At 38.5% G+C, this 24,948-nt stretch overlaps 2 protein-coding genes across 2 annotated transcripts in view; one reads left to right on the forward strand and one right to left on the reverse strand.

Moving 5' to 3' along the window:
• Positions 1 to 1,920: 1,920 nt before the first annotated feature.
• Positions 1,921 to 11,453, reverse strand: tmem175 (transmembrane protein 175). The gene is made up of 10 exons (XM_062416793.1): positions 11,171 to 11,453; positions 8,331 to 8,369; positions 8,124 to 8,221; positions 7,967 to 8,018; positions 7,025 to 7,060; positions 6,809 to 6,892; positions 6,542 to 6,706; positions 5,240 to 5,318; positions 4,999 to 5,134; positions 1,921 to 3,140 (listed from the first exon to the last, which is right to left on the reverse strand). Exons 1-10 carry the CDS (start codon positions 11,372 to 11,374, stop codon positions 2,468 to 2,470), a joined length of 1,566 nt encoding a protein of 521 aa, XP_062272777.1. The 5' UTR covers positions 11,375 to 11,453; the 3' UTR covers positions 1,921 to 2,467.
• A 3,815-nt stretch (positions 11,454 to 15,268) lies between these two features.
• anxa3a (annexin A3a) overlaps positions 15,269 to 24,948 on the forward strand; it is an 11,892-nt gene continuing 2,212 nt past the window's right edge. Inside the window, exons 1-11 of the mRNA XM_062416813.1 lie at positions 15,269 to 15,283; positions 15,382 to 15,429; positions 15,560 to 15,647; positions 16,617 to 16,711; positions 19,634 to 19,747; positions 19,878 to 19,968; positions 21,496 to 21,575; positions 22,166 to 22,222; positions 22,891 to 22,984; positions 23,071 to 23,166; positions 23,903 to 23,961. Coding sequence (XP_062272797.1) covers positions 15,269 to 15,283; positions 15,382 to 15,429; positions 15,560 to 15,647; positions 16,617 to 16,711; positions 19,634 to 19,747; positions 19,878 to 19,968; positions 21,496 to 21,575; positions 22,166 to 22,222; positions 22,891 to 22,984; positions 23,071 to 23,166; positions 23,903 to 23,961 — 837 coding nt within the window. The remainder of the gene's footprint in view (positions 15,284 to 15,381; positions 15,430 to 15,559; positions 15,648 to 16,616; positions 16,712 to 19,633; positions 19,748 to 19,877; positions 19,969 to 21,495; positions 21,576 to 22,165; positions 22,223 to 22,890; positions 22,985 to 23,070; positions 23,167 to 23,902; positions 23,962 to 24,948) is intronic.

The following is a 24,948-nucleotide window of genomic DNA, read 5'->3' on the forward strand; positions in this document are numbered from 1 at the left end:
GTGATTTTTTTAGCACAGTGAGAAAGAGCAGATTATGTCGCCATTACAGTCAGATATTTAGGCATTGAGAACAGAGACCGATCAGAAGGGAACATTTAGATAAGCGGAGCAGTCATTGAACACATCGTCATGGTTGCAGGACGGATGACGAGAGAGAAAGGAATAATGTTAAAAACAGCTGATTTCTGAGTGGTGGTTTGTGAAAAAAATATGACAAGTTTTACAGTTTATATTAAGCTAAACATTTGCTTTATAATGTTATATTTAGGTGTGTGTTATACTTAGAAGAACTTGTTCCACGTAAACATTTTCCTCACATAACACCACAGAAATCGCTGATTACAGATCAAGATGTGAATTCCTTTGCAGCAGGAAGTCGTCCTAAATAAACCCAAAAAAATCCAACTAATTAAACATTAAAATACCAAAAAACATATAAAATGACAAATCAGCCAAATCACAAACACAAAGAAAAATGAGTAATAATCCTTCATTTAACTCACTGACACATTATTCTGTTGTCCATTAAAGTGCATCTCAGATTTGACTCCCTTTTTTAAAATCAGTATTAAAACACACATTATAAGCAGTGATAGACGAGGCTTTCAGTAGCTGAGGAGTATTTAACAGAAACAACAGTGACCCCTTCTGGGAAAAAATACAACACTTCTTTCTTTTCAAAACAAATCTCTACTTTAAAAAAACAGAATAACACAAAAAACAATCAGAATTTTCAAGACAAACTTCAATCAATCAAGTAAGTAAAAACTGAAACTAAAAATAACTAAATGATGCATTCAAGTACACTGGCTTCCTGTTGAAAGATGATAGTATAGATTACAGGATTATAACATTGAGATTAGCTTCCAGCAGGGATTACACACAAACAGTAGTGCAATTTGAAGTATTATGGACGAACCCGTACGTCTAAAGTGCCAACCGCTACCAGACTGAAACCCAAACTGGTTATTTACAAGCAATTCATCATTTATATTCAGGAGTGGAGGAAGGAGGGAGGAGGGAGGAGGGGGGGGGGGGCGGAGGGACAAACATGTGAAAACTACCTTAACCCTCCTGTTGTCCTCAGGTCAATTTTGTTAACGGAAAAATGAGGTTTAATTTAATTTAAATGAGGCCTATTGACCATTATTACCATAAAATATGCATAAAATCTGTGGTAATAAATTGAAATGAAGTTGGTTAAAAAGGTCCAACACAGAATTGGGTGATAATTTATATCTTAAATTTAAATTTAAATAAACAGTCAAACCAAACCACGTCAATTTTGACCCAGGGGAAAAAAAGTTGCACGATTGACGAGAAAACAACAGGAGGGTTAAAAGTAATCATCTCTCTCTCGTTGAACTTGTGTAAATGAATGAGTCTGAACGTGCTCATGAAATCCACCTTGAGCTAAATTAAAAACATGTCATCTGGACGGACTTCTTTTTTTTTCTTCCTCTTCGACCTGTTTCACATCTGTACTTGGCACAGAAATGAAACTGCAATTATGAAAACCTGTTTTTCTTTTTCCCACCCTCGCTCTTCCTGTTCTCAGGGTAAACTGAATAATCTGCAAAGGTATAAACGATGTAAATCTAACACAAAGGAGCTTTAATCATATGTGACCAAGTACTAATACTACTACTACAGAACCAGCCCTAATCTGGCCCATTGGATAACGTTGCAAAGTATTAAAAACTTGCAGAAAAGTAGGTTTAATTCCAATTTTTCATTAACAATACACCTCTTGTCTCGCCTATTTTCACAGTCGAGGCTTCTAATCCGCCCATAAACGTCCAACTTGAAATAATTGACTTGAAATGTGATTCAGATTTGAAGGATACATTTTTTCTTGGTGGGTTTGGACACATTTTATCATATTTCTTACCATTGGTACTCCTATATGGTTTATTATAGTAAAGTTATAATATGTATTATATCAATTATATATTATATTATAGGTTATTATGCAATGGTTTTACTGGTTCGGCCCCCTTTAGATGAAATTGGGCTGCATGTGGAACTGAAATGAGTTTGACACCCCTAATTTAGAGGTTTAAAGTTTAAATAATAAGCATTTGTGTGCTTGAAGATAATCTACATTCAAGTCCGCTCGATGATTTCTGATGGCTTATACTAATCAAAATCAGCATTTAGTATAAAATTAAATTAACTTTGGCTGTCAAGTGTCGATAGCTTCTCGTCCTTTTACCTGTCTTTATAAACCTCAACTTCACCTTCAACTTGTTCACATCCGAATCCTTCGTTCACTGATTACTTCTGAAGAATTTGAACCCAGGCTTAAAGAGAGCAACCTACTTCCCATTTGATTCAAAAGCTACGAGCTGGACGGAGAAGAAGAAGTCAAATGGAACATAACCAGTAACTCTTTCGGAGAGACCGAGCGTTTGTAGCGAAGCCTCACGATTATCTTAATTTCACATGGCACTTATTTCCCTCGTAGCTAAGTAACGATAGGGTTAAAGGGCACTCTCGCCTCCTCCTCCTCCTGTTCTATCGCAGTCTTTGGCTCGGATCTATCGGGGCAGAAAATGAGCCGTAGCAACGCTAGCCCAACGCGCACCAACAGCCTCAACACAAGAAAAGCAAAAGGCACCGTGATTTCCATCAGGTGGAAAATTGAGGCGCTAAATTTACTCAAAATGCACGTGAGGAAAAATGTCCCCAGAGCTACGCAGGGGTACAACGCCAGCTTGGCTAGCATAAACACGTGCTCGCGTCCGCCATATCGTACATACGGGTGCAGGGTTTCCTGCTCGTTATACAGAGCGACGACCCAAATCGTGAGCTGAAATATGCCCGCGAAGAAAATGATGACGCAGCTAATCTGAATGGCTTCCAGTTCGTTGCGGGAGTTGCGCGGGAATTCGTGCGTCAGCTGGTAGGCTAACGGCAAACCTCCGACAAACGCCAAAGATAAAGTGTTCAGCAGGCCCATGAAGCGCGTCGTCTTGGTGACGTGGAGGAAGAGCGAGTGGTGGACGAACCAGAGGAGGCCGACGGTGGCGAAGGAGCCGAAGTAGGCGAGGTACTCGGGACCGTAGGACTGCAGAGCTGCGATCAGGCTGCCGCCGAACTGCTTCTGGACAACCGCCGGATCGGGAACGTTGTCCTCGCTGTAGGAACAACGGGAGGAGGAAGGTTAGAAGGTTTTTAAGACAATTTATTATGCTTTTCACACTAATACACACTTTTATTTAAGATTTGGGTTTTTTTTAGGTTTTATCGGAGAGCCTTTTCTGATTTTATTTGAGTTTTAATTTTCCCTGAATTGCTTTAATCTCCTTTAAATATGGTATAAAGTAAATATGGTATTTTATATACTTTTTTTTTTTAACCTTAATCCTACATTTAATTGTTTTTTTACTCAAATTGGGTTTTTTGTTTTTTTTAAACGTAATTATTTTATTTTATTTGTACATTTTGCTGCCTCAAGAAGCACTTTGTAACTTGCATTTTAAAAAGTGCTCTATACATAAAGTTTATTATCATTATTGCAAAATAAATAATTATCCTTTACTCAGACATATTTATAATAAAACTGTAATTATATTCAGTAATTACAGTGTTGCAACTTATCATTTTTATTTGTTTTCATAGTTTTAAAACAGCTTTAAAGAGCAACTTGCAGGTTATAAACCCCAATAAACTAATGTGTGTAAAAGTTATATAAAACAGTCAGATCTATAGCTACACTTGTAGTATACAGACCAACTTTATTAATCAACCAATACGTTTCGGCTTGCGGCCTTCATCAGGGTCATCATAAAACAGAAGTCACATGACCATATACCCAACCCATCTTGGTAGATAACCCATTGGCTGATATAATGTATGTCTGGATGCACATAATTAGCTATTTTTTATATATATGATTACCTTTTTAAAATGTTCCTGCTTTTTAAATACCCTAAATTCTAAATACTGCTTGTAATGCGTTTTATGACCCTGATGAAGCCTGCAGGCCTAAACGTGTTGGTTTACTAATAAAGTTTTATACTACAAGTGTTGCTGTAGCTTTGAGCCAAAAAAAAAACATGCTTCAAATACATCTAGACTTGATTTTCACTTCCACCTCCAAACGAGCATGATGTCACGTAAAGGAGAGACGACAAGTTTCAGTTCAACAAAAATAAATCTTCATCTCAGCACTAATTGTGACAGTGCTGAGGTTGAAAAAACATATACTACTACTTATTTAATGTGCTTAATCACTTCCTTCTTCACTAAATCTACTAAACTATTTTTACTTTATAGCCATTAGTAAATTAAGATTTGGACACGTATGAGTCATCGTCACTATGCGCCATAACAGGAGTTTACAGGATGTAGCAAAAAGCAGCGTACATGCTCTGACCACAAGTAACGGACTAAAGAGGTCGTTTGCACAGTGCAAACAAAGGCCAGAGCCAAAAATGGACAGAAATAGATTTTTTTTTTTTTAAGATAAAAAGCTGCTGAGATGGGCTGCAGACCAGACAGCAGCATGCAAGTTTTTAGAGTATTAAACATTATAGTAAAGGAAAAATTACACTTTAATCTGGAAACTCAAATAAAATGGCACATATAAGTTAATTTAGTGCACTAATTATGGAGTGACTTTGGATACATTCACTGTTTTTAATCACTAAAACATTATAAGAAAGATAGATCAGCTCACTTTATACATATACTAATAATTTTGTCAGGTTTGTTTTTATATTTTCATGATTTTACATTACTGCCCTTGTGATGCTCTTTATAATGTGGATTTTAGAAAGGGTTCTATATATAAAGATTATTGTTATTATTATTAAATACAATCCCTGCTGCATATGTAACATAAAGATGCAGCAGATCTCCCTTTAAAATCAATAAATCTTCACAGGGCAGGACATTTTTATTTCATGTTTAGTCATTATTCTGTCACATGTTTTCATCCCTGCATCTATCCATCTAAGTAGATACTAATAAACTAGACAGAGAGCAACAAACCATATGTCCAGGATGAGAAGCGTTGCTACGATGGCATAAACTCCGTCACTGAAAGCCTCCACTCGCTCTTTAGTGAGGGGTTCGTTGGGCAGGTACGTGTAGAACAACATGGAGTCTGGAGTCTCTTCCACCTGACCTGAAGGGGATGAGAGGGTTGGGTTCATAGAGTTGTTTTTAAAGGGTGATGCAAAGGTACGAAGTATGAAATTCCGTATAAAATGCCAGAAGAGCTGCTGCTTACCGATGGCTTTGTTACGACACCACTTCAAACCCTGGGAGATGTACGGCAGGAAGATGACGATGGCTAACAGCACGTACGACTGAAAAAACAATCAAAATGTCACTTGGAGAAAAAAAAAGATGAAGATGCAATAATATAAACAATATTATTTAGCTTCTGAGCTGCTGGAACAATCTGCCTGATGATCTGAGAGAAGCTGAACGTGTTCTTTAACCCTCACATACTGTTCATATTTGGGCATTTCACAGTATCCCCTCATAATTGGTCTCTATACATAATTTTGGAACCTCAAATCATTCATCAGTCACCTCATCAGTCATTAAAAAATGTGTGATTAATTCTTAATGAAGCTTTCAGAAAGCAGAGAGAGTTTATTAAGTTTTTACACTTTTAGTTGACGGAGAAAAACGTATTTACAATCACTCTATAAAATGTTCCAACGTTATATATCACTGGAGAACATAATGATTTCAATGAATGATCAATAAACTGTAGTTTTGAATAAAACAGGCAACAAAAATATGTATCAGCTGCACAAAAACATTTTTAGAAAGTGGAAATATTTTAATATTTGTTAATTCTGGGTCACATGCAGATAAGTCATGACATTTCTAGGCTTAAAGGAAAGTTTTTAAGGTGTTTTTTTAATCTCAAAAGGCAAAACATGGGTCAAATTAGACCCTGAATAATATGTAAGGGTTAAATGTAGTTGTAAAGGAGCAGTGTGTAGGATTTAGTGGCATCTAATGGTGAGATTGCACATTGCAACCAACTGTATACCCCTGCCCCTCCAAGCATGCAGGAGACCAGGAAACTTGCAAAATACATGAAAGTCCCTCTTTAGTGCTAATATGTAGTTTGTCAATTCTGGGCTACTGTAGAAACATGGTGGGCTCTGTGGAAGCGGACCTGCTCCCTCTGCAGATATAAAGGTCTCATTCTTCACAAAAACACAACAATTCTTATTTTCAGGTGATTATACACTAATTAAATTCTCCGATTGTAGCTTCTAAAATATGAGCATTTGCTGCTTTTCTATGTTGAATATTGTAAATTCTATATATTTTGGATTTAATCTGTTGCTTGGGCAAAAACAAGATATTTATATCATATTTCTTTACTAGTTTTGACATTTTGAAATTCAAATAAATCTAGTGTTTTCATTATTTTATAACAACTTATTGCCAAAAAAGGAACACAACCTTCAAAAATGTGCAAAAAAGAGATGGATTTATAGTCTTCAAATGATCTACTGATGGTCAAATGTCACATGTAGCACCATTAGACTGAAGAAAAACCTACCAGCTGGAAGAAGATGAAGGAGAAGATGCTGGCAAATAAACACATGATAGGAACCCTCATGATGACTTTGAGTATGTGTTGTTTGTAGAACGCCTGATTCTCTGAGATCTGGATCTGCTCGTTTAGTAGGAAGGGACGACTGAAGGCGTACAGCACGATCAGCGACTACAGAAACAAGAAGAGACGTAAAGGATTATTAACCTGGTGGGATGAAGAGGGTAAGAAGTTTCGGTTTGGATCATTTTTAAGGTGCATTTAAAGCCAAACCTGAATGACTCCCATCACCATCACACAACCACAAAACAGTAAAATCCCGAGGACGTGTTCAGGGAACGTCGCCATCAGAGAGAACTGCAAAGAAAAGAAAAAAGGTGTGTGGGTGTGTTAGAGAGTTTTAATGATATCAGTCGATTAAACTTTGATTTGTGCAAACAGTGTGACTGATTAAGATGCCATCTAGCAGCGGCAGTGACTGGTACTGACTGTGTATGGTAGAAAGGTTATCAGCATCATGCAGGCCTGAAATAGAAGAGCGAAAGCAGAAGTTCACGTTAGAAAGGAGGAAACGTTCACCAGAGAAAATATAGTTTCATTTAGGAGCAAAATAACTAAACAGAAGTCTTCATTTTTTCTCTGAGCAGTCTGACAGGCTACATTAACACATAATACATACTGTAAATACTGTACTTTAGTATCGGTCTCTGTTCTGTTCTGAATCTTTTGCATTCTGCTTTTGTGTTATTTGTACTTTTTACTGCACGCTTATAAAGACAATTGTGACTTTATTCTTTCAGTAAATCGACTTTCTATATAATACTCATGGATCCGCCTTCATATCAACACACAGGCTCTGATTTATGTGGCACATCCTGTATGTAGAAGTCCTGATTTCAAGTCTCAGTGTATTTTACAGTATCAGCTGGCTTCAGAAATCAGGCTTTCGTTATCATCTGTAATCTGACTTGCACATAGCTGATCAGAATCAGGTTTATTGACGACTACATGTTAATTCACCTCAGTGTTGTGGTGCATAACAATCAAAATATACAAGTTAAGAGACATTACTAGTGCAACAAGTTAAGTAATAATGAATAATATAAAATCTGCTGTTAAAAAAAAGTAAAATATATTCTTGTGCAATGTTTTGGTGCTCTGATGATGACAGAATGGACAGAACTGTTTAATTTTAATGTTTATAAGTCGGCTACTTTTGTCTCTAAAGCTTGGAAAAAAACATCAGGATGGTTTATTTGTTATTTGTTTAGCATCATCTGTAATTCATATCTGGTTTGTGCCTTTTTGCTTTTCTTTTCGTGGTGTCTTGTAAGCCCATTTTTAAAATCCAAATCATATCAAATCAAATCAATCTGTCTCTGCTTGAACCAAATATCTGAGATACTTTATTCATTCCTCTTTAATACTTACGAGGTTGAGCAGAGCGAGGCAGTCATCAATTCTTACAATCACTTGAAATAACCTGTGAAAACAAGCACACATTATAAATGATGAATAATAAACCTGAGAAGTGTTGTTGTCGTAGTAACAGTCAGTATGATGATAATAATAATATAATAATATTCACCTGATATGAGCCGCCCACGCCACAGTCACAATTAGAAATGTCATTAAGTAAACAGCGATCTTTGTCGTCAGCAGGACTTGAACACTTTGTCTGAGTTCCTGTGATGCAGAGAAAAGAGGATTTTAAAGGGAAGTACAGTAGAGGTGATTTTATGCAGTTTTTCTTATTTAAAAAAATCTGTGCAAAGCCAAAGCAACATTAAATTACCTCATTATCTTCCACCTTCGTATGAGCGACAGGCAATATCTGTAAATGAAGGTAATTGTACAGAAAGTAGAGTTAGAAGATGCTTCACAGGTTCACTGATAATATAAAACCATAAAATATTTTCAGGCAGTGGCCAAACAGAGAGGAATAAAAGTTAATATTAAAAAGGAAAAAAATTAAAAATCCACTTGTGTAGAAAAGTTATGTGAGGAAAAGTGTTTGGCTACAGAATTAAAAGAGTTAAAACTAAAAGATCTGAAACATAAAACAGATCTAGATCACTCACACACACACACACACACACACACACACACACACACACACACACACACACACACACACACACGCAGGGATTTCACATAAAATAACATGATTCATAAATTGAATCTGAAAGCATTTAGGAGGCTGGTGGTGCTTCAGCAGGACTGCAGAGACAGTCCGCAGCATCTGGTGATAGTCGGAGGCCTTTTATGCTGCATTCTGCACCAACTGTGAACGAGCAGCTGCTGCATCATTCAGGCAAGTAAAGAAAACACAACGAAGTGCTTCAGTCTGCAGAGGAAATGATGGTTTGTTTACTGTGTTTTTGGTGGAGAAAGCAGATTACCGTAATGCACTTATTACTGTCCTCTCGTAAAAAAAACATTAAAGAGACATCAGCTCATCAAAACTCATTAGTTGGGTTTTAGCAGCTCTGCTTCCTGTAAGTTTGAGGTTCCTTTCTCCTCACATACAAAGATCTTAATGGTCCAGGACCAATTTATCATCATGACTAACGCCCTCGGGCCAAATGTTTATATATGTAAATGTGATGTGTAAACTTGAAGCCTCCAGTGCACAAACACTGAAAAAATGGACTTTTCATTGCTTGTTTTTGATCTGAGCTGCAACATTTAGTCAATTAATCCATCAGTGCATTACCAGAAACTTAATCAGCAACTATTTTGATCATTAATAGATTGTTTTGAGACGGAGGAAAGCAATAATTTATGATTCTCTAATGTCACTCTTGTGATTTACATGCAGAGTTTGTTTTCACGTTCATCTGCTTTCATCATGAAAGTTGGAATTTTCTCTGAGCTCACTGAAAATGTGAAAGATTTTTTTAAGGGGTGGATCTATAAGTGTGATATGTGACATTACAGCTACAGTTTAGAAGCCAATCGTGGTCCAATATTCAACTTACACGAGTGTAATGTGGAAAACTTGACGGCTCCAGAAGGGACTTTACAGAGAAGTAGGAAACAGTTAAACCTCTGAAATGAAATACACTCTTATCAGCCACTTCATTAGGGAACAACTGAGCAGTCTGATGCAATTTAATACAACAGCAACAACAGCTCTGCTTTTTAATTCAAATTTTAAGAAGATTATACATTTCCAGTATTTATTAACATGTTCAGAAAGGAGATAAGTCAACTTTATGTTTATTATTAAGGTTGTAGTGTGTGGTGGTGTTGTTGTTGTGCTGGAGTGCATTAGATTAAACAGTGTTACCTCTCATGTATGTTAATGGAGTGGACAAAATAATAGGAACACAATTCAATACAATGCACTCCAGTTACACCAGCACTACCGAAGTTTACAACCTCAATAATGAACACAAAGTAGAATAATCACTTTTCCAACATGTTGTCAAAAATGGAAAATATATGAGCTTCATAAATGTAGAATTTATAGCATTAGACTGCACAGGTGTTCCTAATAAAATGCCCACTGAGATTTGTTTATTAAGGATTTTTTTTTTAATAAGGGAGGAGGATGAGATGCCATTTTAAGGATTGTAAAGTGTCAATTATAATTTTAATTAGTGTAAAAACACATCAGACACTTTTTGTATATCTTATTTTTTTCCGATAGTGCAGTGCACTTTAACTGGCAGTATGTTATTATTATTTATTACATATATTTGTTTTTTTAGTACAAACTTTTAAGTATTTTTAGTGATACGTTTTTTTTCTCCATTGGATAGTTAGAGATGTGTTTCTATGTGATTCTATGTGTTCCATCAACCTGCCTGCAGGGAATACAGGTGGAAAATAGCAACTTGCTAAAACCCGGTGCAATGCTTCTCTCCTCGTTTTATACAGGGTTAATGTGTTATTGTGCATTGTCCCTGTTCAAATAAAAATGAAAATGAAATGAAATGATGTGTGGCTGCCTTAAGAGTGGATGTAGCTGCTGTAAACCAAACGAATCAATAAAGTCTCTTCCTACCTATCTATCTATCTATCTATCTATCTATCTATCTATCTATCTATCTATCTATCTATCTATCTATCTATCTATCTATCTATCTTATTGAAGCCTTTCTTTGCTTTCAATGACACTGTAAAATAGGCCTATTTGTTGATTTATAGGAATAATAATAACAGCTTAACTCTGGGAATAATAACAATGGTGATTAACTATGATGCAGCTCTGCATACAGTATGTATATATGGGAGGTGTTTCCATGACCTCACCTGACACACCTGACAGTCACCTGAGTGATTGCTCCTGCAGCCCAAATACACCCCCCACCCTGCAGAACAAACTAACACCCCCTACCCTGCAGTCCAAACTACACCCCCCCACCCTGCAGCCCAAACTACACCCCCCCACCCTGCAGCCTTAACTACCCCCCCCCCCACCGCCCTGCAGCCCAAACCACACCTCCACCCTACAGCCCATTAACCACACCCCCCACCCTGCAGCCCAAACTAACACCCTACCCTGCAGCCCATTAACCACCACAGCCCCCACCCTGCAGCCCTAACTAACCCCCCACCCTTCAGCCCCCTAAACCAGAGCTGTGTTTACATGGTGCCAGTATGAAGACATAGAGCTCAGTGTCTCACCATGACGGTGGCTATGATGGAGATGAGCGCATCGCTGTAGGCCAGCAGTCTGTGGGAGGACTGGGTGCCGCTGTGGCCCTCCCTGTCGGACGGAGTAACACTCTCCAGGAAGGAGGAGGAAGCGGTGTGACTCCTGTTCGCCCTCTTTTCCATCTCCTCCTCGACATGGTGCTCTATGATCTCGCTGTCGTCGTTTTCCCCCATGGTTGGTTGGAGGAGCTAGAGGCGCGCAGAGGACGCAGGAGAGGAGTGCATGGACCCGGCGGACGCAGAGCTGTTTGCAAACAACGGTGTGACAGCTGACTGAGGAAGAGGAGGAGGAGGAGGAGCAGGAAGCAGCTGGTTTGTTTTCCTGCCTGACGCAGCAGCGTGCAGCGAAGATCCTCGATTAGATTCAGAGGAGCCACTCGGTGCTTAAAATCACACCCAGTTTGTGGTGTAAAGAAGGGGCGGACTGGGACAAGAAATCGGCCCTGGCATTTTGGACCAGACAGGGGAACCGGCTCAGAAAAAAGCAGCGGAGCCCGAAAAACTAAAGCAAACAGCGCCATGTGATGTCAACTGACGTTACTATAGTAACAAGTTTCAGGCTAACCGGCCAGTACAGACCCCTTCGCAGCTTGTAAACAGTGTGACGTATATTTGGGGGCGGGGCTTAGCTGGAGGCAAAACATCTCAAAAGGTATAGCTTGTAAACGCCGGTTAGCGTGTTTTAACGGACGCCGGTTAGCGTGTTTTAACGAGTTTTGGCACCCAAGTACACCACCACCACGTAGTATGACCTCAGTAATAAACAAAGTAGAATTATCACTTTTTTGGCTGAAAATGTATAAACTTCTAAAAAAAAAAAAAAAAAAAGGGCAGCATTCATAGCAGAGCTGTTGTATTGGATTGAATTATATTGGACAGGTGTTCCTAATGAAGTTGCAGATGACTGTAGTTCAGAGAATAAAACTACTAATTACTATATAATATAGTTAAGAGAATATCTTAAATTGAAGGAAAGTGACAGAATGCAAGACGTGGGGTGCCTGACGCTTGCATTGTGACCGATGAGCTTTTGCATCTGTTCACAAAATGCTAAAAGATATCAGTATGTCAGAACATATCTCTGTCTAGCTATCAGGCGGGGAGTCCCGGTGTCGTGCCAAAAAGTGATCGTCTGCCAGAATCTGATTTGTGGCCGCGGGAGCGCGCACAGCAGCCCGTTGAGCGGTAGCGCTATAAAACGTCTAGTTTTCTTTTGATTAAACGGTCATAATATGCATATACAAACAATTATCACACATTATCACAACTGTGGCCAAAAGAAGTGTAGTTTGTAGCGAAATAAGGCATGGCAATTACGTGATAGACATGTCTCTACAGTATGTTTGATTTATGGGTGTGTTTTCAATAAAGAAATGATCACTTTTGCAATGATCCTCGTGACTCTGCATTGTTTTTTATCTGATCTGGGCCCTACGTAGTATTTGCTTCCCATGTTTGGATGTGTTTTGTATATCTAATATTATTGTTTATGCCTACTATTAAAATAACAAACAGTTTTCACCTGCCAAAAATTGATTGGAGGCCAAATGCATTTACTGAATGGTTATTTCTGCCTAAATATGACTTGATCTCATTCATACGCTTCATAATATAAACACTAGAGCTCACAGGACAGTTTGGAACTCTTTTAAAGGACCATTACAACACAAAATGGGCTTTTCCACCTGACAAAAATTGATACCTGCCCTTAATTTGATTCTGAAAGAGTTTTTCTGCCTCAAAATGACTTCATATCACTTACCACAGTAATATGAAGTCATTTTGAGGCAGAAAAACCCTTTCAGTATCAAATTAAGAGCTGGAATCAATTTTTGGCAAGTGAAAATCTGCATTTTATGTGTTGCACTGGCACTTCACTCAGTTTTCAAGAGGTAAAGGGTACTGTTTATGGTATTATCTTCTAAATATAACTCTGTTGAGTGATATGAAGTCATTTTGAGGCAGAAAAGCTCTTTCAGAATCAAATTAAGGGCAGGTATCTATTTTTGTCAGGTGAAAATGCCTTATTTTGTGTTGTAATGGTCCTTTAAAAGAGTTCCAAACTGTCCTGTGAGCTCTAGTGTTTATATTATGAAGCGTATGAATGAGATCAAGTCATATTTAGGCAGAAATAACCATTCAGTAAATGCATTTGGCCTCCAATCAATTTTTGGCAGGTGAAAACTGTTTGTTATTTTAATAGTAGGCATAAACAATAATATTAGATATACAAAACACATCCAAACATGGGAAGCAAATACTACGTAGGGCCCAGATCAGATAAAAAACAATGCAGAGTCACGAGGATCATTGCAAAAGTGATCATTTCTTTATTGAAAACACACCCATAAATCAAACATACTGTAGAGACATGTCTATCACGTAATTGCCATGCCTTATTTCGCTACAAACTACACTTCTTTTGGCCACAGTTGTGATAATGTGTGATAATTGTTTGTATATGCATATTATGACCGTTTAATCAAAAGAAAACTAGACGTTTTATAGCGCTACCGCTCAACGGGCTGCTGTGCGCGCTCCCGCGGCCACAAATCAGATTCTGGCAGACGATCACTTTTTGGCACGACACCGGTCCTCTGAAATGATGCCAACGCGGAAGTAAGGGCGTGGCTACGTCGTGATTGACAGGTTGATTGGTTCACAGGTTCAGGAGGGCGCCTCATGCCCCTCCTGATGCCCATATAAGTAGAATCCGTGTTTTTATTTTACCCGGCATGCACCGGAAATTTTCAAGATGGCGCTGCCCGGATCCGAAACTATTAGCTTCCAAGCAGCAGTCCACAAACCAATGGGTGACGTCACGGATGTTACGTCCATTTTATATACAGTCTATGCTAGCAATTGATGTTGATATTTTATACATTTTTATTAGAGTGAGATAGATTTTGTGAATAAATTTAAAATGTGCTTCTTTGATTTTGTTACTTGTAAAATGGAAAAACATAGGTAGAGTTTTGAAGTGTACGAGGCGTCCCTGAATGCAGCACCGTGGGCGTGACTCACCTGACGCTCAGCTACATTTCAGGTTTCCACAGCTCGTGGCCTGCAGGTGTGGCACAAACGCGTTTCCGGCTCACACACAAATCCAGGTAAGATTTTCTGTGGCTGATTTAACTTTTTGTCTTTCAGTTGTTCAAGTTAAAGTTCATTTGACTTTTAAGATTTGTGCTTTTGAGCGTGAGAGATTACAGTTTTAGGCGACAGCAGCTGATAATGATGATAATGATGATGATGTGAGGATCAAAGTAATTATCTCATGAGTTGATTATTAGGGAGGAAACAAAGTAACTCCAGTCATTTAAATCACACATCAAAAGTCTCACAGTGAATCTATGTTACTCAATGTGAACTTTAATGATATATTTATTGTATGTTGTTGTGCAGTTTTCCAACAAGGAGTTTATTGTGAATCCTGTTCCTGCTGCAAGATTTCCTTTTTTAAATCTTCTCTACTATCTCTAATATTTCTACTATCTCTAAGACATCAGGTTGTTTGTGATAATGTATTATTGAAAGAGAGTTTTCTGTTTTTAAAATAATAAACTCCGAGCTGGGTGTAGTTAATAAGTCTGAAAAGGTTCAGCAGAGCAATTCATCACTTAAGCAAACAGGAAGAGGTGCGATGAGGTCACTTTTAAAAAACATATTACTGGACAGAGGAGGATTAAAGGAAAGGTGGTCAAGTTAAATAAGAAAATATATTTATATAACTCCAATATTTGTGCTTTAGTATGTTTATTATCGCTCTCCCAAAATCCTTAAAAATGTTCCTTTAGCACAGTTTTACAGGTGTAAAGATGCAAAATATGAAAATGTATAGGTGATTGAATTGAGTGCCAGAAGTGTGACTTTAATCTCAGGATTGAGTCAAACTTGTGACTAAAACAAACACATGTCACATGTCTGATAAATGCTGTTGAGTATCACAGTCGCTATAAATGAGAAATTGATGACATTAAGCTGCTTGTCACCATAAATCACAAAATAACCATAAATCATAAATGTGTATGTTTTGTATTTCTACCTCAGAGTATACCTGCAGTCATCATGGCATCTTTATGGGTAAAGTCAAATTATGTGTTTATTTTAATTCTGTGATAAAGTTTTAACCAATCACACATTAAAAAAACAAGTTATTTATTAAACTTTTCATTCTGCAGGACGACCTGGACAGTCTGGTGAATTCTCCGTCATCCTTCTCAGTACAGGTAGGTCCAAACTCAACGACATCTGACACTTCAATGCTACTTTACTCACGCATTACACAGTAGAGGAAAAAGAAATAGAAACTGTCAAAGTATGAATGTTTTGTTTTTTGTTTTGTGCGTCCTTTTCCAGAATGGAGAGAGAGGAACCGTCAAACCTACGGCAACCTTTGATGCTAAAGAGGACGCTGTGTCTCTGAGGAAGGCCATTGAAGGAATCGGTACATAATAATAATAATAATAATAATAATAATAATAATAAATATACTACACAATGACAGGATATATCAAAAATAAAACTAATGACCCAATTACAGCCAGTTGCCTGTATTTTGAGATTAAACTAAAGTGCTAACATGTTAAAGTTAGGATGCTAAAATGCTATTTGTAATATTAAGAATAATAATTATTAATTTTATTATGAATAACGACACTTTTATCGATACTCAAAGGTGCACATGATAAGCTTGCAGAGTAAAAATACAGATTCAAGTGCTGGGTTGTGCATTAATGCTAAGTTTGCACATTTTAGCAATATGTTACTAGCATAATTAAACTAGACGCAGGACTATAAGGTTAATCAATAATTTCTACGTTTTAATATAGGGCACTTTTGTAGATACTCAAACACTTATATCACAAGCAAAATAAGTACAAACACACAACTAAAATGCAGAATTGTATGCTGTATTGTGTAATAATGCTAATTCAGCACACCTAGCCTATTAAGCTAACATATTAGACTATTCTAGATGTAATACTAATAATAACAAATATACAAAATATTTAATACAGGGCTCTTTTGTAGATACTCAAAGACATTTTTCATAACAATCTAAGTAAAAACACAAAACTAAAACGGAGATTTACATGCTATACTGTGTGCTAATGCTAATTTAGCACACTTATTAGCATATTACAATGTGCTAGGTGTATTTAAAATAATAATTACTGTACATTTTAATATAGCCAGGGCACTTTTGTTAAAACACAAAACTAAAACTTGGGCTGATACAAGCTGAGTGAAGTATGATTTTCTAATGCTTTTGATTTAAGTGATTTAATCAGTCTTTAAATTTTAAAGTTTTCTGCTCTCAAACACTAACACGTAAACACAAGTATTTAATTTCGTCTGTTTTTTTCTCATGTTTATCAAGTTTTCTTCCCCTCTCTCTCTGTTCTTCTTTCAGGCACCACAGAGAAAACTCTGATTGACATTCTGACCCATCGAAGCAGCGCTCAGAGGCAGCTCATCTGTGACGCTTATCAAGAAGCAACTGGAAGAGTAAGATATCGCCGTCATCCGGAGTTAATTACAATCTGTTTTCATGATTGAGACGAGTTGCATTGTAATATGAAGACTTTTAAAAGCACTTAGAAAGAGAGCTGCTTCATTACACCACTTTTATTGCGTTGACATGGCAACCTGCTCTAATTAGAAGTACTTGCACAGAATAAGTAATTTTTACAATAAAACATAACCAAAATTTGGGTTCCTTTTGTGTAATTTATCATCAGTGTGTCAAAAAACAACCGACACAAAAAACAACTGACACATAGCACACTTTTCCCAACAAGTCTTCCAAATTAAACAACTAACCTAATATGCTGTTTGATCATGTACTGCAGAACAACACAGTTTCTTATCTGGCGCCCCCTATCAGCAGTAATTGAACAGGACATCGTAATTTGACTGTGCTTTTAAATGGCGCTTTTCCACTACACAGTTCCAGCACGACTCGACTCGCCTCGCCTCACCTTTTTTTGCGTTTCCACTAGGGAAAGTACCTGGTACCTGGTACTTTTTTAGTACCTGCTCTGGTGAGGTTCCAAGCGAGCCAAGCCGATACTAAATGTGACGTCAACAGACTGCCGGCTACTGATTGGTCAGAAGAGTTGTCGCTGGAAAAGTCATGAGCCGTCCCGGCATTTTTAAATACCAGCAGCAGCGTTACAGCCATACGGCTCAATTTTCTTGCTTTGTGTGAGACAGAAAGCCACAAACAGCAGCAAGTACACCACTGCTTCAATGTCCTCCATTGTTTATGTGTTTTGTGTCGCGTATAAAACGAAGTCACGGCAGTTTATCGGAGCCGTGCTATGACGACCCCGCCCACGTTGAGTAGGTCCTTTTTTGTAATGGAAAAGGTCTGTCCTGGAACCGCGCCGAGTCGAGGCGAGTCGTGCTGGAACTGTGTAGTGGAAAAGCGCCATAAGACTGTTACAGATCACAACTAACTCTCCTCTTGTCCTCAAGTCAATTTTGACCCAGGAGGACAACAGAAGTTAACTCAAAAATGACATATACTTTAATTTAGATGAGACTTATTGACTATGACTAATTTCCGTCATGTGTAAAACCCGTGGTGATAAATTGGAATGAAGTTGGCTTAAAAAGGTCTATAATTTATACCTCATGCTTTATGTTATCTCTACGCTTACATCATGGCTTTAATAATAATAATAATCACAGGGTTCAGGGTAGGAGACGAGCATAGCTACTATTTGTAAAAACCTGCTTGCTTCACAAAACGATGTTATCAAACCAAACATTATGAGCTGGTTTTTCCTCTTCTTTTTTTGTCAGTAGGTGTCACTGATAGTTAAACCTGGCTATTAGCTACAAAGGAAGGTTTCAGGGTGGCAACATTTCAGACGTAAAGGATCAGTGTGTAAGATTTAGTGACATCTAGTGGTGACGTTGCAGATTGCAGCGAACAGAATACCTATTTGAAGCATGTAGACCAGTGGTTACCAACTCTTTCTCCTGCAGAGCTACTACCCTTCATGTTTTAGGTCTCTCCACCACTCTAACACACCTGATTGTAATAATTAACTCTTTATGAAGCCCCTTGAAGAGGTTCAGCTGCTTGATAACGAGCTAATAATTAGAATCAGGTGTGTTAGAGTGGTGGAGATACCTAAAAACATGCAGTGCAGCAGCTCTCCAGGAGCAGCGTTGAAGAGCACCGATGTAGAAGAACCTACAATGGCAGCGAGTAGAATAGAATAGAACCAGTGTTGTGGGGATGACTATCGGCGCTTTCACAAAATATTTACGCAATGAGATTCTTCATAAATAATCATCAGTAATGTGGATATAATGACTAAGTGGATAAAAGGCAGATAATAGAACAGTCTGTTAAGCTCAGAAAATTACATTATTACTGTAATGCTGCCTTTTAAAAGCAAAAAAATACATTTATTATATCACAATATTAACCCTCCTGTTGTCCTCGAGTCAAGGAAGGAAGGGAGGAAGGAAAGGAGGGAGGAAGAAGGGAGGAGGGGAGGCAGAAGGAAGGAGGAAAGGAGGGAGGAAGGGAGGAGGGGAGGAAGGGAGGAGGGGAGGAAGAAGGAAGGAAGGAAAGGAGGGAGGAAGGGAGGAAGAAGGAAGGAAAGGAGGGAGGAAGGAAAGGAAGGAGGAAGGAAAGAAGGAAGGTAAGACGGAGGACAGAAGGAAGGAAGGAAGGTAGGAGGGAGGAAGGAAAGGAGGAAGGAAGGAAGGAAGGAAGGAAATAAGGACAAAGGAAAGGAGGAAGGACAGACGGAAGGAATGGAGGGAGGAAAGAAGGAACAGTCAAAACAGACGGGGTCAATTTGACCCGGGAGGACGACACAAAGGTTAAGAATCTAACACGATATCGATAAAATATCAATGTATTGCCCAGCCCAAGTATACATATATTCTTGTTTTTTGTGTTTTCCTAAATAATAAAAGGGTTGGTTTTGTATTATTTCTCCTGTCTGGAGCCCAACTTTTGAATTAGAAGTACCTTTTTATATCTCCTATGCTACATAGTAGTACAGTTGCTTAGTTACCATTCATCACTTTCATCTACCTGACACCTTAAGTTACTTTTTTTTTATTCAACCAAAGCTTTCTTTGATTTGAGCTCCAACAGATTTTACTTTTAAAATATTTCCTTGTTCTTCTCTCTGTGTTTGCTCTGATAATACGTCGGTGTTCAGCTGTGGGTCCGATGCCTGTGTGTGTGTGTGTGTGTGTGTGTGTGTGTGTGTGTGTGTGTGTGTGTGTGTGTGTGTGTGTGTGTGTGTGTGTGTGTGTGTGTGTGTGTGTGTGTGTGTGTGTGTGTGTGTGTGTGTGTGTGTGTGTGTGTGTGTGTGTGTGTGTGTGTGTGTGTGTGTGTGTGTGTGTGTGTGTGTGTGGGGTTGTAAAAGTGACTCGGCTGTGTTTACCTTACAGACATTAGTAGAGGACCTGAAAGGAGACACCAACGGAGACTTTAAGGAGCTGCTGGTTGCGCTCGTCACCCCTCCTGCAGCGTTCGACTGCCACGAAGTGATGCGAGCCATGAAAGTGAGCTTTGTGTACATTTTAAACAACGAAGCACGTTCACCTTGATGTGTTTTTAAACTGAGAATAATCATGCAGTGTAGAGAGACTCAGCTCCATGTGGTTAAGTGATTGTGTGTGTGTGATGTTGCAGGGATGCGGGACAACAGACAGCATCCTGATTGAAATCTTCGCCTCCAGAACCAACGAACAAATCAAAGCTCTCACTGAAGTCTATTTGACAGGTAAAGATTGTAATTAACCCTTTACATACTGTTCATATTCTACACCCTCGCAGTATGTTCCCCTCATAAAAAGTGTCTATACCAAGAAGGAGAGAAGGAAGGAAGGAAGGAAAAGAGTAAGGAGGGAGGGAGGAAAAGAGGAAGAAGGGAGGAAGGAAATGAGGAAGGAAGGAAGGAAGGGGAGGAGTAAGGAGGGAGGGAGGAAAAGAGGAAGGAAGTAAGGAGAAAAGGAAGGGTGGAAGGAAAGGAGGAAGGAAGGAAGGAGGAGGGAGCAAAGAAAGAGGGAAGGAGGGGGAGAACGAAGGAAAAATTAAAGAAAGAGGGTAGGGGGAGGAAAGAGAGAGAGGGAAGGAAAGAAGAAGGAGGGAGGGAGGAAGGAAGGACAGAAGGAAGGAAGAAAGGGGGATGGAGGAAGGAAATAAGGAAGGGAGGAAAAAGAGAGGAAGGAAAGAGAGAGAGAAGGAGGGAGGGAGGAAGGACAGATGGAAGGAAGGAAGGGAGGAAAGAAGGAACAGTCAAAAGAGACGGGGTCAATTTGACCCGGGAGGACGACAGGAGGATTAAAGTTTCAGAGAGCAGAGAGAGTGTATTTATTAGCTTTTACACCACTAAACATCTCCTATCACACAATATCATGTCCTATTTTACCTCAGACATGAAAATATAACATAGCAATAATGATTTAAATGTCTCTTTTTGGTAGTTTTAAATCTCTTTAGTCACTCCATCTCTACGTTACTATGGTAACTAGATGGCAGCTGTTACTCAAACTAACTGTAGGTTGTTTTTAGTCATTTTTTCATCTCTTTTTGGTAGTTTTTAGGTTTCTTTAGTCAATTTAAGTCTCTTTTTAATCATTTTTATGTTTCTTTTTGTTGGTTAAATGTTATTTTATATGTAAAGTGAAAATGAGCAGAACTTTATGGAGCTGTGGGGTTTATTGTATAACCATTAGAGCCATCAGTCTTCACTGCTACATCATAAAAAGAAATCATCATAACTACTATCTTATTAAAGCTATTAACTATTCATTTAACTGAAACACATGTCAATAGATACAGGTATAGCATTTTAAAATACTTTAATTTTTGTGCATTTTGGGCCACTTTAGGAAAAGTCATCAACTTTCAGAATAAAATACATGAGTGTGTTTTTACAGCTGTCAAATGTGAAAATGAAATTGACCCAAACAGTATGTAAGGGGTTAAAGATTGTAATTTTAAAATGGTGAACTTTGGCTTTATAGGCAAATAATGTTCGTCCACATGAGGAATTCATCAATGCAAATGCAAAGGTGGATGCACTAAAACACAGAGAGCAAACTAACAGAGATAAACAGACATTAAGTTACTATATACAGGTAAGTAGGTTTAAAAGAATAGGAAGGAATAAATATTGTACGTGTTAATCAATCAATCAAATTTAATGTCAGTCCATCCAAAAGCATTGAACCAACCGTCTTATTTTTTGTGATTTAATTGAAACTGAATGACTGATGATTTCTTCTTAAATGTTTTCCCTCCACAGAAACAGAGAAGAAGTTGACCTTTGACCTGAAGACTGAAGTTTCTGGAGACTTTTCCAAAGCTCTGCTGCTCCTGGCTGAGGTTTGTGGTTGGGATATTAAAGGGGAAAAGTTAAATAATATACCTATAAGGGGCAGAAAAATGGCAGCAAAATACCAAATGAATGTTGAAATAAGGGGTTAATTTGAGTCAAAATGTACTTTAAATAACAGTTATGGTGCAATAATGAAGAATAACTTATTTTTATTAATTAAAATGAACAATTGTATTATGTGGTTATTCATAATATCCACTTTTCCTTTTAAATTCCTAGAAATGTATAAACATCTGTATCCACAATGCATAACATGTACTCCACTTGTCTAATACATCGCTTTATTTACACATAAACCAAAGATATATTTTAACGGCTGCATCTTCATATCACACTTCATATTAATATTTCTCAATACACACAATATTAAATGATTTGTGAATATTTCAATTTCAGCATATGATGTACAGGATGTGATATATTAGAAAACTTTGGGAACTTCACAACATACGTTTGTGAATATTTTAAAGAGTCAGAGGGACAGAAGAAAAAAAGATTTGGTTGATTTTGGTGATGTCTTCTTTCTTAATTAAGAGTAAAACATGATTAAGATTAAAGTTTTCTTTTTTGTTTTCAGGGCAAAAGAGACGAGAGCACCACAGTGGATTCAGATAAGGCAAAAGAAGATGCCAAGGTACCATTACATGCATGTTTAACTTAATTAACATTCGTGTCGTCCTCCCTTCCTTCCTTCCATCTGTCCTTCCTCCCTCCCTCCTCCCCTCTTTCTTTCCTTCATCTCTTTCCTCCCTTCCTTCTTTCCTTCCTCCATCCCCCTTTCTTCCTTCCTTCTGTCCTTCTTTCCTGCCTCCCTCCTTCTCTCTTTCTTTCCTCCACCCTACCTTCCTCCCTTCCTTCTTTCCTCTGTCCTTCTTTCCTCCCTCCCTCCTTCTCTCTTTCTTTCCTCCACCCTACCTTCCTCCCTTCCTTCTTTCCTCTGTCCTTCTTTCCTTCCTTCGTCCCTCTTTTCCTTTCTCCCTCCCTCCTTCCTTCTTTCCTTTCCTCCCTTCCTTCCTTCCCTCCTTCCTTCCTTCCCTCTTTCCTTCCTCCCTCCCTACTTTCCTTCCTTCTTCCTCCCTTCCATCCTTCCTTCCTTCCTTTCCTTTCCTTCCCCCCTTCCTTCGTTCCTTTCCTCCCTCCTTTCTCCCTTCCTTCCTTTCTTCCTCCCTCCTTTCTCCCTTCCATCCTTCCTTCCTTCTTCCTCCCTTCCTTATTTGACTCGAAGACAACAGGAGGGTTAAACTCAGATTAAAATATAGTTAAATTGTCTAAATGATATATTTCCCTTTTTTTTGTCCTCAGACTCTTTATGATGCCGGAGAGAAGAAGTGGGGAACCGACGAATCCAAGTTCATCGACATCCTCTGTCACAGAAGCATTCCTCAACTGAGACAAAGTAGAGAAAATGAACTATTGTGTTTATATTCTAGTCTCTAGAAAAAGAGTCGTTTTTTTTAATCTCTTTGCTGTTTTTCTTTGCAGCTCTCGTTGAATACAAGAACATCAGCGGAAAGAGTCTCCAACAAAGCATCGAAGGAGAAATGTCCGGAGAGCTGGAGGAGCTGCTGGTGGCTGTCGGTAAGTTAACGTGTTTAATTGATATCACATATAAACTGCAAAATACTACTCATTTAGATATGTTTGCTATCAAGTATTAACCCTCCTGTTGTCCTCGAGTCAAGGAAGGAAAGAAGGAAGGAAGGGAGGAAGGATGGAGGAAATAAGGAAGGTAGGAGTGAGGGAGGAAAGAAGGAGGGAGGCAGGGAGAAAAGAAAAGAGGAAGGGAGAAAGGAAGGAAAGAAGGACAGAGGAAAGAACGAAGGGAGGAAGGTAATGGGGAGGAAAGAAAGAGATGGAAGGAGGGAGGAAAGAAGAAAGGGAGGGAGGAAAGGAAAGGAGGAAGGAAGTACGGAGGAAATAAGGAAGGGAGGAAGGGAAAGAATGAAGGGAGGAAGGTAATGGGGAGGAGAGAAAGAAGGAAGGGAGGAAGGAAAGGAAAGAAAAAAGGAGGGAAGGAAAGAAAGAAGGAGGGAGGGAGGGAGGAAGGAAGAAAGGGGGATGGAGGAAGGAAAGAAGGAAGGAGGAAAGAGAGAGGAAGGAAAGAAAGAGAGAAGGATGGAGGGAGGAAGGACAGACGGAAGGAAGGAAGGGAGGAATGAAGGAACAGTCAAAACAGACGGGGTCAATTTGACCCGGGAAGACGACACGAAGGATAAGAAGCAAAACCTATATATTTGCTAACATATTCTATCTTTGTCTTATCTTTGCATAAATGCTTGTTTTAACTCTTAAAGAAAGTTTGTTCCTCTTGCAGTGAAATGTGTGAAAAGCGTGCCGGCCTACTTTGCAGAACGCTTGTATGAAAGCATGAAGGTGATTATATTATTTATTGAATTGAATTGAATTGTCTTTATTGTCATTTCATTGACGTCAATACAACGAAATTTAAAAAAGCTCCATCCTTGGTCATCACTCACACACACATCTCATACTTAAATAAAAAGGAGTAGATAAAAATACAAATATATACACATATAGATACATACACCTCATACCCATGCACACACATACAGACATAAAAACTCCTCATTTAAAGTGCATAGATGGTGTATAAAGTGCATTTAGTGATTGCACAGTGACCTGTCATGAGGCTAATTGGGTGGAGGTGGGGGGGGCAGTGGGTTAGGGGGCCGAGAGTTCAGTTCGTGAACAGCTGAGGGGTAACAACTGTTCCTCAGTCTTGTGGTGCAGCACTTCCAGAGGGTAGTAATGTGAAGACATTATGGGAGAGGTGAGTGTTGTCACTGATGATCTTGCAAGCCTTGCTGTAACAGCGTGACTTGTAGATGTCTTTAGTTTTATTGCTTAAACTCTGCACATGCATCATTCTGCACATGCATCACTCTGCACATGCATCATTCTGCACATGCATCATTCTGCACATGCATCATTCTGCACATGCATCATTCTGCACATGCATCATTCTACACATGCATCATTCTACACATGCATCATTCTGCACATGCATCATTCTACACATGCATCATTCTGCACATGCATCATTCTGCACATGCATCATTCTACACATGCATCATTCTACACATGCATCATTCTGCACATGCATCATTCTACACATGCATCATTCTACACATGCATCATTCTTCACATGCATCATTCTGCACATGCATCATTCTGCACATGCATCATTCTGCACAGTGAAACTCAAACATTTAACTGTAGCAACAAGAAGAAAAACACACTTTTGAGTAGAGCGAGATTTTAAATATTTAAGTTTCTTCATCTTTTTCAATCTGCAGTACAAGAAGAAATCAGTCTGGTAACTTAGTTTTCTGAGATGCA

Source organism: Scomber scombrus, chromosome 4 (genome assembly GCF_963691925.1).
Source record: "Scomber scombrus chromosome 4, fScoSco1.1, whole genome shotgun sequence".
NCBI classification, from domain to species: Eukaryota; Metazoa; Chordata; class Actinopteri; order Scombriformes; family Scombridae; genus Scomber; species Scomber scombrus.